At 39.9% G+C, this 16,469-nt stretch overlaps 2 protein-coding genes across 5 annotated transcripts in view; one reads left to right on the plus strand and one right to left on the minus strand.

Moving 5' to 3' along the window:
• LOC307018883 (contactin-associated protein-like 2) overlaps positions 1–16,469 on the plus strand; it is a 103,138-nt gene that overhangs the window by 20,220 nt on the left and 66,449 nt on the right. For both annotated transcript variants that reach the window (XM_079649371.1, XM_079649370.1), the window contains exons 5-6: positions 8,716–8,919; positions 9,060–9,244. In XM_079649371.1, coding sequence (XP_079505497.1) covers positions 8,716–8,919; positions 9,060–9,244 — 389 coding nt within the window. The remainder of the gene's footprint in view (positions 1–8,715; positions 8,920–9,059; positions 9,245–16,469) is intronic.
• LOC307018886 (uncharacterized protein) lies at positions 10,383–14,450 on the minus strand. Of its 3 annotated transcripts, none has more exons than XM_079649376.1 (4): positions 14,001–14,450; positions 11,737–11,956; positions 11,524–11,583; positions 10,385–10,990 (listed from the first exon to the last, which is right to left on the minus strand). In XM_079649376.1, the coding sequence occupies exons 1-4, from the start codon at positions 14,014–14,016 to the stop codon at positions 10,489–10,491; spliced, it is 798 nt and encodes a 265-aa protein (XP_079505502.1). In that variant the 5' UTR covers positions 14,017–14,450; the 3' UTR covers positions 10,385–10,488. The 3 variants fall into 3 exon arrangements, with proteins under 3 accessions (XP_079505501.1, XP_079505502.1, XP_079505500.1); XM_079649374.1 differs by having other exon boundaries at positions 13,005–14,450; XM_079649375.1 differs by lacking the exon at positions 11,524–11,583 and having other exon boundaries at positions 10,383–10,990; positions 13,005–14,450.

Below are 16,469 nucleotides of genomic sequence, written 5' to 3' on the forward strand. Positions count from 1 at the left end.
CCTGGCAATCAATCTATTTAGTTGACTCTGGGTGACAAAAAAATCGTTTTTTGGCTGTTTAGATGGTGTTGCTCCATCTGGGTCACTGCCGGTGTTTGAGACGATGGGGTCTTTGGCGACTAGTTTTATAGCCCCATGTACATTAGTTAGGTGCTTCAGGAGATTGGCATTGCTGTTATTCAATGTGGACAATGCTTTCTGTCCTGCACACAGTTTACATTTTACCGTAATATTTTGCGTCCTTTATCCCCACAAATTGAAAATAGTGGTTATATCTCCAAGTTGTAAATGCGCTGCTGCTCTCGCTGATACTTGCATCTGCCATTGTGTGTGTGTGTGTGCTCCCATAAGACATTTTACCATAGTACCATGGTATATTTACCATGGTACATGTACCATGGTATTTTTGACAGATTGTACAATGGTAGGCTATATCAAATAAAAATAATGGACTGAAGCAAATACAAATAATACATGGATTCAACATGTATTTACATGTATTACATTTTTTTATTTATACTACCGAACATACAATATTGCATGAAAAAAAAGAATGGCCTAACGTGGCCGAACAAATTTGATTTTTTAAAAATGTTTTCCTTTTGAGGATCTTCGCAGAGTTGGAGAGTTTCTGGCGTATGTAGCCCTTGATCTCCGCCTCTGTCTTCTCTTTGAAGACAGATTTAACTTCACCTAAAGAGAGAAAGAAATAAAGAAAAGGGGAATTAACAGATGAAGAGACAAATTACAAAAACAGACAGACAGTCAGGTAGACAGCAGGGATGCAAACTCATCAGGTATGAAAAAGGTGACAAGAATTCAAGCCCCCCGACCACCCCACGGAAAATCGGCTTTAAATTTAGGAATAACAGATGATTTTAGCAGTCAGAACAACTAAAGCAGCAGTTGTAATAATAACAGAAACGCTAAAGAGTCACATCGAAAAGTCACATCGAGTCACATCGAAAGTCCCATAGAAATATATAAAAGCATTTATTTTAATTGTGTAGCAGTCAGTTTATAATTTTGGCAGCACTGTTGAGCATTTTGAAAAAGCATTTTCATGCCTCTGTGCAAGGCTTAGTCTTTCAATCTGTATAGCCACTGGTGTAAAGTAACTAAGTTCATAAACTCAACAAGTACTATACTTGGGTACCATTTTGAGATACTTGTACTTTACTTAAGTATTTCAATGTTTTGCTACTTTGTACTTCTACTCCTCTACAATTCAGAGGTAAATGGTGTACTTTTACTACATGCATTTAATACCTTTAGTTACTTTACTGATGTGGATGAATGATGTGAAATATAATCAAGTGTTAAATCAGACTTTAGTTCCACCTGGAGTAAATCCACAAGCTACCCTGCAGTATACAAAGTCATTCAAACTAGCTGCACCTTTACCAGCTTTGAGAACACTTTCATGATCAATCATTATAAAACATATCATATATATTATTCTGAAATGGACCAATCTGCACAATGACTACTTTTACAGTCGCTACTTTAACTATATTTTAATGATAATACTTTTCTACTTTTACTTGAGGAACATTTTGAATGCAGGACTTTTACTGTAACAGAGTATTCTGTAGGGCTGTAGCGATACACTAATCTCACGATACGATACGATACACGATATTCAACTCACGATACAATATATATCACGATATTCAGCCAACGATACAATTCGGTACGATTCGATATCATTCGATACACTTACATCATTTTCTGAAAGATTTTAAAGGGACAGTGTGATTTTGGTGACATCTTCGTCAGTGTTCCATTGACTTGGATTGAATTAATTCAACTGAAAACTGAAAGCATCAATTATACAATATATGGCTCTGACTAGACAGAGAGTCTACAGCTTGCAAATGCTGGACAAAATGACTCAAAAGATGTGGTGAGAAAATTTGTTTCATTTATTGAAACAGTGCCAACTGTAGCTTACAAGCCTTTGAAACGTAAGTACATAAAGTGCAGTATCACAATGGACAATGGAGAATTAAAAGGTGCAGCAGGTGGCCTGTTCTGAACAGATTCTTTTACAGCATGTTTAGCTTAACACAGAATATGAGGTAGCCAATCATCCAAATCACTAAGAACAACATTTAATGTAAAATGTACCTGCCAATAATTCAAGTTTAAAGGAGTAACATTTAAGCCAAAAACACTAAACAGAAAGGCTCCTCTCTACATAACTGCATCTACATTCTCTTCAGATTTTTGTTCAGCAATATAATCTGATCAACGTGGTCTGGGAGAAGTGCACTTCTCTGAGCAGTGACGATGTCCATTCCCAAACCGCCCCCTACACCCTACCCCCCCGTTTGCGCGTTCACGCGGAGGGTCCGCCATATTGAGGGCTGTTCCAAAGCAACGAGTGTGGAGGGGGAGTGGGCTATCAAGCCCTCAAACAGCGAGTCTGCAGGGGTGCTGACTTGAGACCGGTCTCTACCTGACCGGAGTCACGCTTTGTGTGTCCGTCAGGAAACAAGCTGTTAACAAGTAGTTCCAGCAAACATCCACTGATAAACTGCGATGTTAACAACTTCATGATAACCTCATATGTTTTTAAGTTAGGATTGTACCTGTATTTAGTCTAGAAAAAGGTAAATGTGTGCATTTTATTATAAAGTTGTGTATATTTACAGACCGTTGCAAAAACTAAGAAGCTTATAAACATCAGGTTTAAAACTAAAAGAGCTTTGAAACACAATGAAAGATGTTAGGATTTTTATTTGAGTAATTAATTTAAACTTTTTGTCTAAGAGATGCTGATTTGAAACCGTTGTTACATATAGTTACGGCATTTCCTGTTTCTGCCGGAGAGAGGGGAGGCCGTCCCAAAGCTTGCTGCTGTATTTACTCCCTCCATCTGACAGGAGGGAGCCTCGTTGAGCTGCGAGTGTGGCTACAGACGGAGTTCACTCCGTCGAGGGAGTGGTTTGGGATTGGGCCGATATCTCCGGCGGTAGAGAAGACCCTCTCCAGTGTGGTTAATGTTTGCCGCCATTCTCCTGAACCGCTTCGCACTCACTGCGAGAAGAAGACACCGGCGTCTGTGTATCTAGAAATGCTCTACAGCGACACTAGCGGCTCGGCTGGCTGACGTAATTGCTCTTCATGCAAAGCGAACGGGGGGGAATGGGCAGCGAGCAGAGTGCCAGGCGGAACACGGGGGATTTGAATGATACTTAATGTATCGATACCCGCGGCTGAAATATCGATACTTTCTCGGGAAACAAAATATCGATATATATCGCAGGATCGATTAAATTGCACAGCCCTAGCATTCTGACACTCTGGTACTTCTACTTTTACTCAAGTACAAGATCTGAGTACTTCTACTTTTACTCAAGTACAAGACCTGAGTACTTCTACTTTTACTCAAGAAGAAGATCTGAGTACTTCTACTTTTACTCAAGCACAGTTAAATCAACATACCTTCAATGATGCTGAATAATTCTCCCTCTCCAGTGCAGCAACCCTTTCCTCCAACGTCATTCTGGTAACTATTTTTGTTCACCTCTTGGGCCTATCAAAAAGCACACCATTAAAAAAAAAAAGAAGAAGGTTAGGTTTAAAAGCCAGTGTGGAAAGTTAGTTCTAAATAAATGTACTTGTGTTTTGAGGATTTAGCAGCCAGGTATGTATTGCACAGTTTAGGTACATTTAGGTCACTGCACTTTGGACTTAGTATAAAACAGATACATACCTTCTGAAGATCCTTATATTTTTGGATAATGTCTGTGGATGACGATGACTCCGGCCTTGGTTTTTTGCTCGGTCTCTCCTGAGAACAGACAACAACATATCTAAATATTTGTTTTTGTGTGTGGTTGTGTGTGTATCTTAATAAAGTGGTGGTGTTTCGATTTGGAATAACTCACCTCTTACTGTTCCACGTCGTCCTCCTCCTCCTCCACGAAAGGCCTCCTTTTCTTTGCCCTCTTGCCTTTTCCCATCGGCCCGGATTGTTCCAAAGGTTCTTTACCTTCAACCAGCCGGTTCCTCATCTTGAGGAGTGCACCTTTGTCATCTATTGGAAGCAACAAAGATATTCAGCCTATTACTTTGTACAATCCATATATATATATATATATATATATATATAGGGTACATCAACATTTGTATGTGAGTCACATTGTCTGCTTACATGACAATATGTTGGTAATGATACTCTGTATAGGAAAATATAACATATGGTCATGCTACACCCATTAGTATACTTATGATACTTAGCTGATAATACCTATTTAGCCAGGTGATTTAAACTATTTATTAGTGGCAGCTGGTGAAACATATTTTAGGTGGGGCTGTGGAAGATGCGCTGGGGTGCTTAATTCCCAGACGAGAGAGGGTAATGATTCTAATGAAACATATAACGGTTTAGATTTGATATACTAAACAGTATTGTACTTATTATAAATATAAAACTTTCCATAGCACCTCTATTGACCAGCCGCCACTGCTATATATTAACAAATAAAACATAGGCCTAACAACTGTTAATAATAATAATAATGATAAGCTGTACATGTATGATCTTTTTAAATATGCAAACTTACCGCCAGTTGATAACACTTTCGCAGTCCAAGCCATCTTTTTCCCATTTTGAGGCCACCAGACAAGATACTCCTTGTCCCATTTAGGATCGTACTCTCCCTCAATTAAATGTAACCGGCCAACTTCGATTGTATCATTGCTAAATTCATAGAGCCCGTAAATGTTTGTGTTCAAAAGTAGCTCTAAGTAGTGGCAACAAAGTGATTACAATCCGGAGATTGCAGTTGGCACTGCGGTCTGTATCCTAGCAACGCTAAAGAACCACTCACCGGCTACCCTCAGCGGCAGAATAATCCGTGCCTGGAAAAAGTTTTTAATTTTGATTCTCATTCACAAAAAGAGAGAAAACCTGAGAATGTACAAAAGATATTTGTCAGATTTAGGTAGATATTCCCAGGACTACAAAACGGTACCGAAGGACCCGTATGGAGGCATAACTTGTGACAGGTAAGGACGGGTTTTCTCTTCACATTGGACGAACGGGATGAACTGCCAATATAAGACGTATTTCATTTGGTGTTTTTTGTCTCACACTACTGTATTCAACGAATTATAGCAGAGTATACTACAACATTTTGAAACGTTTTTTAGATGTACATGTATAGATTCACTTTGTGTATACTGCTATTATTCCTATTTTGATAGCAGTAGGGCAATATGTAAATTACGTTATAAAACATAAAATCAATATTGACTCTAAAAAAGCTGAGACATATACAGTATAAACCAACCCTAGCTTTTTGCTGAGATGCTAAATTAAAATGCCCACAATCAATGTGTGTATAAATGTCTGTGTAACAGCTGTGTGATTTTATCAATTTACAGACTCTGACTCATCCAGTGATGAAGCTTCAAATGAAGATCGAATGGTGGGTGAGAGTATAATGTATTACAGTGACGATGATGTTGTGTTAGATTCATTAAAATCATATTATCAGGATAGTTATTGTGTAGCCTTTTGCTTTAACTCAGGCTGATCACCATTCTGGCGGGATATCAGATGACAAAGGGGAGGATCCACATAATGAAATTGTTGTTTTTTGCATTGACTGATCCACAGACTTAAGAAATTGGACTCACTGGTGGACTTAACTATGACTCTGCTACTTAGTCACTGATTTTTTTTTTAAGGCATTGCCACTGTGCATTGCCACAAGGTCATCGTTCGTCCGTCATGTACTGTCTTTGTATCCTGTTTGAATGCTCTTTTTATGATGCCTGTCTCAGGAATAGCCCCTCTTTTTTTATTGAATTCATTTTATTTCAACTTTTCTGTCTCTCAGAGTGACGATGAGGTAGAGATGGCTGCAGACGACGAAGGAACAGATCAACAACATGAAATGGTACAACATAAACATGCAGGGATTGTTTTACTTATTAAAAAAAATAACGTATTCTGTTAAAATCCATGACCTTTGCTACATTACAGGTAGCAGTAAGAGACAACACAGTTTTCTATGATGATAAGAATACAGATTTATCCGACACAAAATAATTTGGGTTACAAATAGCAAAAAGTATCAGGAGTTATTTTATAACTTATAGTTAACATTATTTTCACTGTATGCACATATGACTTTCACCCGCAATGCTACCTTCCCATTTAAATATATTTTGTTGCTGCATGCTAACACCTGTTCCCTATGGGCATCAATAAAGATCCATCTTATCTTATAGCCTTTTGCTGTCTCTCAGTCTGGAGGGTCATCAGAGGATGGAGGGGAAGATCCAAACCATGAAATGGTATAATTTGTGCAGGTCCACTTTGTTCAAGAAAGACAAACTGGTGTTGCAAAATGTCTTGTAAAAGTAAAGATCTCCAATGAATTGTGTGTATTGACGAGGACATCATAGCTAAATGTATTGCAATTGAACATGGGGGTAAGCTATATGTGATGGAAATGCCTTTGTTTGAGACAAGTCAAATGTTGAGGGCTAGCACAAACTGTTGAGACTCAATTTGTCTGCACATATATGATGATTTAAATGTGTTTTTATTTATGCTATTATTGTTTTTTTATAACTCACTGTTTGATCATTAACTGTATTTTTTAATGCATTTGTGTCTGTGACTGGGTAAATCTATATGGATATTTCTAAATATGTGAGTAAAACGCCACATTGAAGCGCTGTATGAACTCAGTTGTCTCATTCAATAACAACATTGAGAACATCTTTATCTAAAGTGTAATTCTTTGGCTATTTTGTGTGAAGATGTGTTGAAAAAGAAGATGAAAATATATGTTACCTAAAGGGAAACCAACTAAAACCAGCAATGAAAAATACTAAACAAGGTATAAGACTTGCATTCACATAAATAAAAAATAAAAATGCATACAATGGGACTTGAGTGATTATCATGATACATACCATGGTAATGTCTGTAGTACCATTTGAATACTCTATGGAGTACCAGTTATCTGAGGTACCGCGGCATGTACTATAGTATCGGAGGTGGCATGGTACGTACCACGGTAACAGCTGTGGTACAACGGTATGTACCAGAATTATACCATGGTATGCATCATGGTAACATCTGAGGTACCATGGTATGCCATGGTACGTACTATGGTACACTATGGTAACATCTGAGGTACCATGGTAGTACCATGGTAGTACCATGGTGTACCATGGTACGTACTATGGTACACTATGGTAACATTTCTTATGAGCTGTTGGTGGGCGTTGCCGTGTATGTGTGTGTGTGTGTGTTAGCAGGTGTTTGTGTGTCTGTTTAATTTCCCCATAAGGCAAGACCCGCCCAACTCTGTCTCTGATTGGCTTACCCTGAAATGTTACCCCGCGTTAACCAATCATCACTCCTCTCTGGTTACTTTCACTTTTCCATGGTGCTGTGAGAGGACATCGCTGTATTCGCCTGTAAGTTACATCAGCAGGGAGATTCGGTTCAGTTGGATCACATAATGTAACGCACTAACGCACCCATTTAAATCACAGTAACTATAACGGCGTTACTTAATGGGAATAGGTAACTAGTAACGTTATTAGTTACCGCAAAAAGTAGTTGCGTTTTTGTAACGCGTTAGTCCCAACACGCCATTTTCGTTCCTACCCTCACCTATGGTCATGAAGGATGGGTCATGACCGAAAGAACGAGATCGCGGGTACAAGCGGCCGAGATGGGTTTTCTCCGCAGGGTGGCTGGTGTCTCCCTTAGGGATAAGGTGAGAAGTTCGGTCATCCGGGAGGGACTCGGAGTTGAACCGCTCCTCCTTCGCGTCGAAAGGAGCCAGTTGAGGTGGTTCGGGCACCTAGTTAGGATGCCACCTGGGCGCCTCCCTAGGGAGGTGTTCCAGGCACGTCCAGCTGGGAAGAGACCAAGGGGTAGACCTAGAACCAGATGGAGGGATTATATCTCTTCGCTGGCCTGGGAGCGCCTTGGGATCCCCCAGTCAGAGCTGGTTGATGTGGCCAGGGAAAATAAAGTTTGGGGCTCTCTGCTGGAACTTCCACCTCCGCGGCCCGACCACGGATAAGCGGGAGAAGATGGATGGATGGATGGATAGTCCCAACACTGGTCTCAGGAGACCAGACACAGCCGTTTTTAAAAGTATTTTTAAAACTTCATATTTTCCTTCTTTGGAGCTAAGTTAAGTTTAGTGTACCCTTTTATCCGTATAGGAGTAGTTTTGATTTACTGTTGATGAACAGCGGTAATGAACCAGCTTTGATGGATTGTCCTGCTTCACCACAAAAGCCTTCAAATATCAAAATAACAAAAGCTTTTAGTGTGAAGAATGTATAGGAAATTAAATGTTCACCACAAAATTAGCAAAGCTTTTATTAGCGACTATTCTTCAAGTCTACTATTACCCCCACCCACCCTGCACATCAAATGTACAATTACGCGTTTAGCATCTACATTGTTATGTGCATGCGCACAACAGTGTAATTTTTATGTTGTGCCATCTCCATTCAAATCTATTTGAATTTCTAATCTCCATTTGAAAACGTTTTCTAAGCACTAGCTGTGATGAGCACTAAAAAAAGGCAACGAAAAGGGAAACACTTTCCCACGATCCAGCAAGGAGGCACAATGATGACCCCGCTTCCATGATCTGTTCTTTTGGCAGGAAAGATAATTGTCTGAACCTTTTTTGTGATTTTCTCATATTCTTCCAGGGGCAGATGTGATCAGTTTTGATGGCCTTGGTGTGATCTCCTACCGCTTCAGGAGTAAGAAGATAAAGATTGTGAAGGATTTGATCTCTCTTAAGTTCAGAACCACAGCTGGAGCCGGGGTCCTGCTCCACGGAGAGGGACAGCAGGGGGACTACATCTCTTTGGAGCTGCGCAGGGCCAGACTGCAGCTAAGCCTCAACCTAGGTAGCAAGCATGTTCACAACAGAGAACCTTTTTTATTCTATTGCCGTTTTAAGGACTATATTATACTACTGATACTGTTGCATGATAATGCCATGATACACTTGTACAATCTTTCTCTGTGTGATTTACTTGCTCTCCAGGAAGTGACCAGTGTGGTTCCATCCAGGGTCACACATCTGTGACCAGTGGGAGCTTACTAGATGATGACCACTGGCACTCAGTCGTCATAGAGCGCTACCGAAGGAATGTTAACTTCACACTCGACCATCACACTCAGCAGTTCAGGACCAATGGAGAGTTTGACCACCTGGACCTGGACCATGAGGTAAATTACAGTCCGTACAGTTCGGAAGCCATCAAAGGAATATCAGATATATCCTGAAGCAGCCATGTTTCCGTAAAGCACATTACACTACACTCCTGATATTGTGTCTGACTCCTGGCTTACACCCGTAGTTTGTTCATTCCCATCATCCAGTGATTTTACGTCTCTTGTCTCCATTAATCTGTAACTAAAATGCCTCCTTCGTCTCTTCTGGTTTACAAGGCACCCCCTGTGTTCACCAGATTTCTGTGGGGATAGCCATTGTTCGGACCACTATTCTAGCCTGTTTTAGCATGATTAGCTTCTCTCTGCTGGAAACAAGGCAGCCATATAGTTGCTGCGCCACAGTGGCTTGGATGCACAACAGAAGCAAATCAATGTCGATAAAACAAAAACAAAAATCTCTCTCTACACCAAGGTTTAGAGAGGGCACAGCTTAAAATAACCCAGCTTCCCTGGTGAAATAGACCATGGTTGACCATGGTTGACCATGGTCAACCATGCTCTCCGAACCATGGTTGTACCATGATCAACCATGGTCAACCATGGTTGGGAAGTGGCATCACGGTTTGAGACCATGGTAAAATGGAAACCATGGTTAACCATGGTATCAAACCATGATTCTTGACCATGGTTAGGAAGGAGAATTTGGTTGATCAAACCATGGTAGACCATGGTCAAACCATGGTCAAGCCATGGTCGACCATGGTCAAACCATGGTCGACCATGGTTAAAATGGTATGGTTGACCATGAAAACAATGGTTGACCATGGAACAATGGTGGACTGTCGGTACAAAATGTCAAAGAACAATGGTTGACCACAAATAATAAAACAATAGATTGATGCAGACATAATGGTGTTGTTTATGAATGACACATGGTTTACAAAGATGTACATTTGAACTTCAAATTAGAAAAGTCTGGTTAATACAAGTTCATAATTCTCCAATATATTTGCCCAGCTGGGGCCAGACTTTTTTATTTTGTGTTTTATTGATCCACTGACATTAAAACAGACAATTTGGGCAATTGCGACAAATTGTTAAGCAAAGAATTTTTCCTTTTCTATTCCCTCTCTCCATTCAGAAAAAAATACCAATGTTCACACCCCCCCCCCCCCCACCCCCGTCTGACCATTGAAGTGAGGTTATCCCCCCCCCTTCCAAAAATCTAAAAAGTTGAAGAAAATATGTAAAACACAAAATAAAAAAGTCTGTCTTGAAGAGCATGATCACCTACTTGTTCATGTTGTACTCTTGGTCAAGCATTTCTGTACAGCATGAACAAGTGGGGTGATCATGCTCCTCTTCAGCTGGGGAAATTTCCCCATCACAACCGACAGCATTCTGCCAAAAAGTCGCAGATCAAAGGGTGGCTTGGCAGTTGTTTTGCTGTTTGAAGCCTTCCCCGAGACGCTGTGGCTTAAAATGTAAGCCCGGGGGAACAGCTGGCACAAAACAATTTTGACAGCCAGGAATGGTTTGTCCTCGTGCCGAATCAACTCATGAAGGGCCTCCTCCGAAGGTGATGGTGACGGTGATTTTGGCGACGGTGATTTTGGCGACGGCGATGTTGGCGACGGTGATTTTGGCGACGGTGATGCGACCTCCAATGTTGGCAGTGATGGTGATGGTAGAGAGCTGCCATGTTCGGCAGGGTTGCAGTGGCGCCTAATTCTCTTGATCTGCGCCTTCAGCTTCCTCACCTCCTCTTCCATTTCCTTAAACTCTTTACGAGTTACAAAGCTGGAAAACAAAATGCGTATTTTTTAGGAATCATTTTGTATTATTTTTAGGAGGAATAATTAAGTACACATTTTTCATGAAAATTAATTAACATATAATGTCAGTAATTTTGTAGTTCTTTTTTTAAATTATGAGAACTGTACCTTAATCCTAAAAAGGTATTCAAGTGTAGCATAGGGCCTACTTGTTTTAGCTTAATTTTCCTTTTGGCTAAACATCAACTCATTAGACTCCTGAGAAATAGTTCTCATCTTTCGGGCTACTCGTCTTCTTGCCTGAAATCGGACTCGTTTCATGTTGTTTGGTGTCACCATAGCTGTACAAAATGCATGATTTTTTTACAAGGAATACTAACAGATCAAATGTTTGTAACCATGGTAGTATTGTCAGTATTTTTCTAAATTGTTAGAACTGTTACCTTAATCCTAAATAGTATTCAAATGGTCCAAAATTAAACATACTTGTTTTAGTTTAGTTTTCATTAGACATAAGACTCCTGAGAATAAGCAATTAAGCATGATATAAGTTCTTACTCGTCTTTGGGTCTACTTGTCTCCGTTGAACTCGTTTGAGGCTGTTTGGCGTCACCATTGCTGTACAGAAAAATAATATTTAACTGAATAAAATATAAACAGAAGAACAAGACACTAAAGTACAGGAGTGCCCGGTAACATGTTTAATTAAATATTTTTTTAAATACAAAATTAACATATTTCATGATTTACAGTATTTATCTTGAAACCTACCCATTGGTCTTCTCTGCAATTCTTTGGGCCATGTCGGCCACCACAGGGACATTCACTGGTGTCTTCTTTGTTGGCTTTTGGCCTTGGGCTGGCTTTGGTTGATCAGTGTCACAGACCCTGGTGACCTCCTTCGGCTTTGGTTCCACCTCCTCCTGCATGACCAGGGCCTTTTCCAAAAAATTTGGATCCTTGGAAAGAATATCCAAGTCTTTCTTTTGCCCTGTAAATAAATTAGATCAACAAATATAAATGTTAGCACTGGTTAGAGTGTAATTTTTAGACCAGTGAAATTACAGACAGATTTACAGTAGAAATGGTTATGCCATATGGCCTGTCTAAAAAAATAATGCTCCACAAGTGTGACGGAGGGGTAAAAAATAAAAAGTTGTATAAATTGTTTTTTGGTGTGAATACTATGAAAGTTGATATATTAAATATTTGAAAAATCACATATAATATTGCCAGTTTCTTCCGAATTATGTGTAATGTGTATGTTTCTATTGTGTTTCGCGGTTTTCTAGAAACACACCTTAATTGGTATAAAGTGTCAACACAGCAAGTCATATTAATTACATACACATTTTTATCTCTCAAATTACCTTAACCAATACATGTATCTAACAGTTATAAAGGTAAAATTTGTATAAAGCCATGATTATAAAAAATATATTTACTGCAAAAATTGTATACATTGTAATTCAAATAGATAAGGAGGGTAGACTACCTTGCACTTAGCATCTTTAAAAAAGGTACTAAAATTTAATATTTTCTGAAGAGAAACTATCAAAATTCTTCACAATATACTAAGGCCCTAGCCTAGAATAGTTGAAAATGTATCAATCTCATTTGTATAATATGAGTGTCAAATTAGTTATGAGATCACAAAGTCAGAATTTGTATTTATCCACTGATGCATAATGTGGCAATACATTCACGCAAAGGTAGCTTATATACTCAAATAATGAGATTTTTGCATTTAAAATGGTTTCAAATAATTCTCAAGATCAAGCTCTTATGATTTAAAGGTTAAACAGCTCCAAGGAGACTGGAAATGAAAAAGATATAGGCCTACTGTCACACAAAAAGCGTAGCGTATGTTATAGGTCTAACACTCCTGACATTTTGACGTGCATAAAAATCATTTATTTCGCACAAAATTGTACATATATGTATTATATATATATTCTACATATATCCTCTAGGCTAGTCTAGGCCTATAATAATAATCATTGTCAACATATACACAGTGATAGTCATAGTTTACATACCTATACTGTACACTATGGCCCGGTGCAACCCAGGGTAGCCAGGGCACTGAGCTTGTACTTCTTCCCCAACGTGGTACTCTGACAGCTCTTTCCTAGGTCTTTTTATCAAGTTCAGGCTCACGACCGTCCCCTGTCGGTCTGCAGGCCACCACATCAGTGCGTGTGTCGTCATCTTGAGTATCTTGGCTGAGTTACACTTTAATAAATGACTTGCAGATGTAGAATTAAAATCTAGGCAATTTGGCCGATCGTGACGCTAACTGGCAAGATCGGAAAAGGTTGCCTTCGCGCCAACGGTTATGGAACAGCGAATGGCATCATCTGGATCATCTGGGATTTCTGGAGACCAATCAAAACACTTGACATTCGGCCAGTCTGAGGAAATTTCCGCGGGAGACTGCTCCATAGACTCCAATCGCCCGCCGAGAAAATACGAGATTTCGAATGAGACTTCGAGAGCAAGACAAGATGGCGTACTGTGCACGCAACACGAGTTCATATTTACTTTTAGGCTGAACTCGTACTCCTAAATGAACAAACTGGACTCATTCAGCAAACTACAAAGATGTCAAAGGAAGACTGCTACTCGATCCAGACTGACACTGATGGAAACACAAGGTTTAAGTGTTCTGAATGCGGGAGGATTCTATCACGGAAAGAACGCATCCTGTCTCATCTCGTCAGTGCTCACAACAAAAGTAAGTCTGCCAGATGAAATTCGATTTTTGCGAGATAAGCTTAGTCTACAGGGCTCGACATTAAGGATTGCCCGATGGCCCGGGGCCATCTAGTATTTAGCGCGGGCCATGAAGCCTCACCTGCTGGTTGCCCGATCGGGCAATCTATTATACCAGTATCATGCAGCTCGCGGATCCAGTAATGAGTGACCCGACAGTAAAACTAAACATATCTATAACTAGTTTAGGTAGTTTGAGAGGTAATTAAAATAGCTACGTGTGATATTCTAACCTGAAGTGTGTGTTTTGTTCCGCTCACCGCTGCATGTGATCATGCAGAGCTGCGTGTCGACTCGTCAGCAGCAGCTGATCTCTCTCTCCCGTCAGATTAGACTTCACTCGCGTTTATGTCCATATCGATCGGATCCAGCTAGTTTTAGCTAATGATATGACTACCTGCTTATTAAAAGACACCGTGACCTAAACAATAAGTGTCGCTATGCAACTGGGTGAGGCCACAAAGTATAGCGCAGCATTATGCATTTGTTTGCATGCCCACCGGAACCCCGAGGCATTAGCAACAGATCAACGCACAATCAACCCATAAAGCACATCTCTTCCTCCACATTAAGTGTTACACATTAGAATTGACTACTCTTGTCTGTCACATACTCTTCTTGTCTGTCACATAAGTGGCGCAACTGAAGCGGTATTGCGCTAAAGGGAAATTATTTTGACCGGACATTTTGACCGAAGAGATTTAGATTTGCTTGCTTGTGTGTGTGTGTGTGTGTGTGTGTGTGTGTGTGTGTGTGTGTGTGTGTGTGTGTGTGTGTGTGTGTGTGTGTGTGTGTGTGTGTGTGTGTGTGTGTGTGTGTGTGTGTGTGTGTGTGTGTGTGTGTGTGTGTGTGTGTGTGTGTGTGTGTGTGTGTGTGTGTGTGTGTGTGTGTGTGTGTGTGTGTGTGTGTGTGTGTGTGTGTGTGTGTGTGTGTGTGTGTGCCATCGAAGCTAATTTAATTTATTTAATTTATTAATTATTTAATTTAATTTAATTTAATTTATTATTTATTTATTTAATTTAATTTACACAAGCTAATCATTTAATTTTCTTTCTTCAATTTGTTGTTTATATTTGTGACCCCATTTAAGGCAGGTTTAGAACAAGGGTACATGTAGACCATGGTTGACCATGGTTTCTAGAAACAAAAGTACGATGTACAAATGTAGGCCATGGTCTACCATGGCTGACCATGGTTTCTTGAAACATAGATTTAGATCATGTTCTACCATGGTTGACCATGGTTTCTTGGAACAAGGTACATGTAGACCATGGTCTACCATGGTCTAACCATGGTTGAAGGAAACCATGGTTAGACCATGGTTATAAAAACATGGTAGACCATGGTTGACCATGGTAGAATTTGGTTACCATGGTCAGGCACCATGGTATTTCATGGCCGACCATGGTTTTACCATGGTTGGCCATGAAATACCATGCTGACCATGGTCAACCATGGTCAGATTTCACCAGGGTTCCCCCAAATTTATTTTTGGTGTCTATCTACGCCGGGATCCTGAGTCTTGGCTGATCCTGTTGCTGCGGTCCTGTGTCCTGGATCCTGTGTCCTGAGTCCTGGATCCTTAGTCCTGAGTCCTGGATCCTTAGTCCTGAGTCCTGGATCCTTAGTCCTGTGTCTTGGATCCTGTGTCCTGAGTCCTGGATCCTTAGTCCTGAGTCCTGGATCCTGTGTCCTGGATCCTCTATCCTGAGTTCTGGATTCAAGTGCTGGACTTTGAGTCGTGGCTGAACCAGTCACTGTGGTCCTGCCTGACTCTCATCATACTACTTCCCTGATGGCTCCCACCGGATTATGGACATCCTTGTGGATTCATCTTCTTGTTATAGACACATGCATTTCCAAACATTTGGACTACCTATGATGTAAATGTATTATCTTTTCGATTTACACACGGCATCTATTGCACGTCTGTCCGTCCTGGGAGAGGGATCCCTCCTCTGTTGCTCTCCCTGAGGTTTCACCCATGTTCCCCTTTAAACTGTGGGTTTTCTCTGGAAGTTTTTCCTTGTACGGTGTGAGGGTCTAATTTCATTTCATTTAGTTTCAAACCTTTATTTAACCAGATTGGTCCCATTGAGATTATAGATCTCTTTTTCAAGGGAGACCTGCCGACTGAGGACAGAGGGTGCCGTATTGTCATACTGATATTCTGTACAAACGGTGAAGTCCACTGAGACAAATGTAACATTTGTGATATTGGGCTATATAAATAAACATTGATTGATTGATTGATTGATTGATTGATTGATTGAAAAAGGTACTAATAGAGTAACAATCTAATCAAAATAGGAACCCTAAAAGACAAAAATAGTAAAAAATCTAGCAACTGCAACAGGCTGTATGCATGGTCGGCGTATGCGCACTAATACATACATTTTGCTGTTATCAAATTGGCAATATGGCAAAGTGCAATTTCCAAAATCGCAATATTTGTTATAAATGCAAAATATGTGTGGAAGCCCCATTCTGAATAAGTATTGCCTACAGATCAAATGTTCAAGACAAAACATCTCTGTTTGGTCCTACAAATTATTCAGTAAATCATAATTTGAATATATAAATTTTTAAATAATTTCACTGGAGATTGTGAATTTCCTACCTGGAAAAACAATATAATATATTTTTTAAATAGTTTTTTGTTTTGTTGTTATGTTAAAATGCCTTAAGTACTAATTATGTAATGAGAGTTCCGGCCGGTAACTGTGTGT

The sequence above is a fragment of the Notothenia rossii genome (genome assembly GCF_949606895.1).
Source record: "Notothenia rossii genome assembly, chromosome: 9".
NCBI lineage: Eukaryota > Metazoa > Chordata > Actinopteri > Perciformes > Nototheniidae > Notothenia > Notothenia rossii.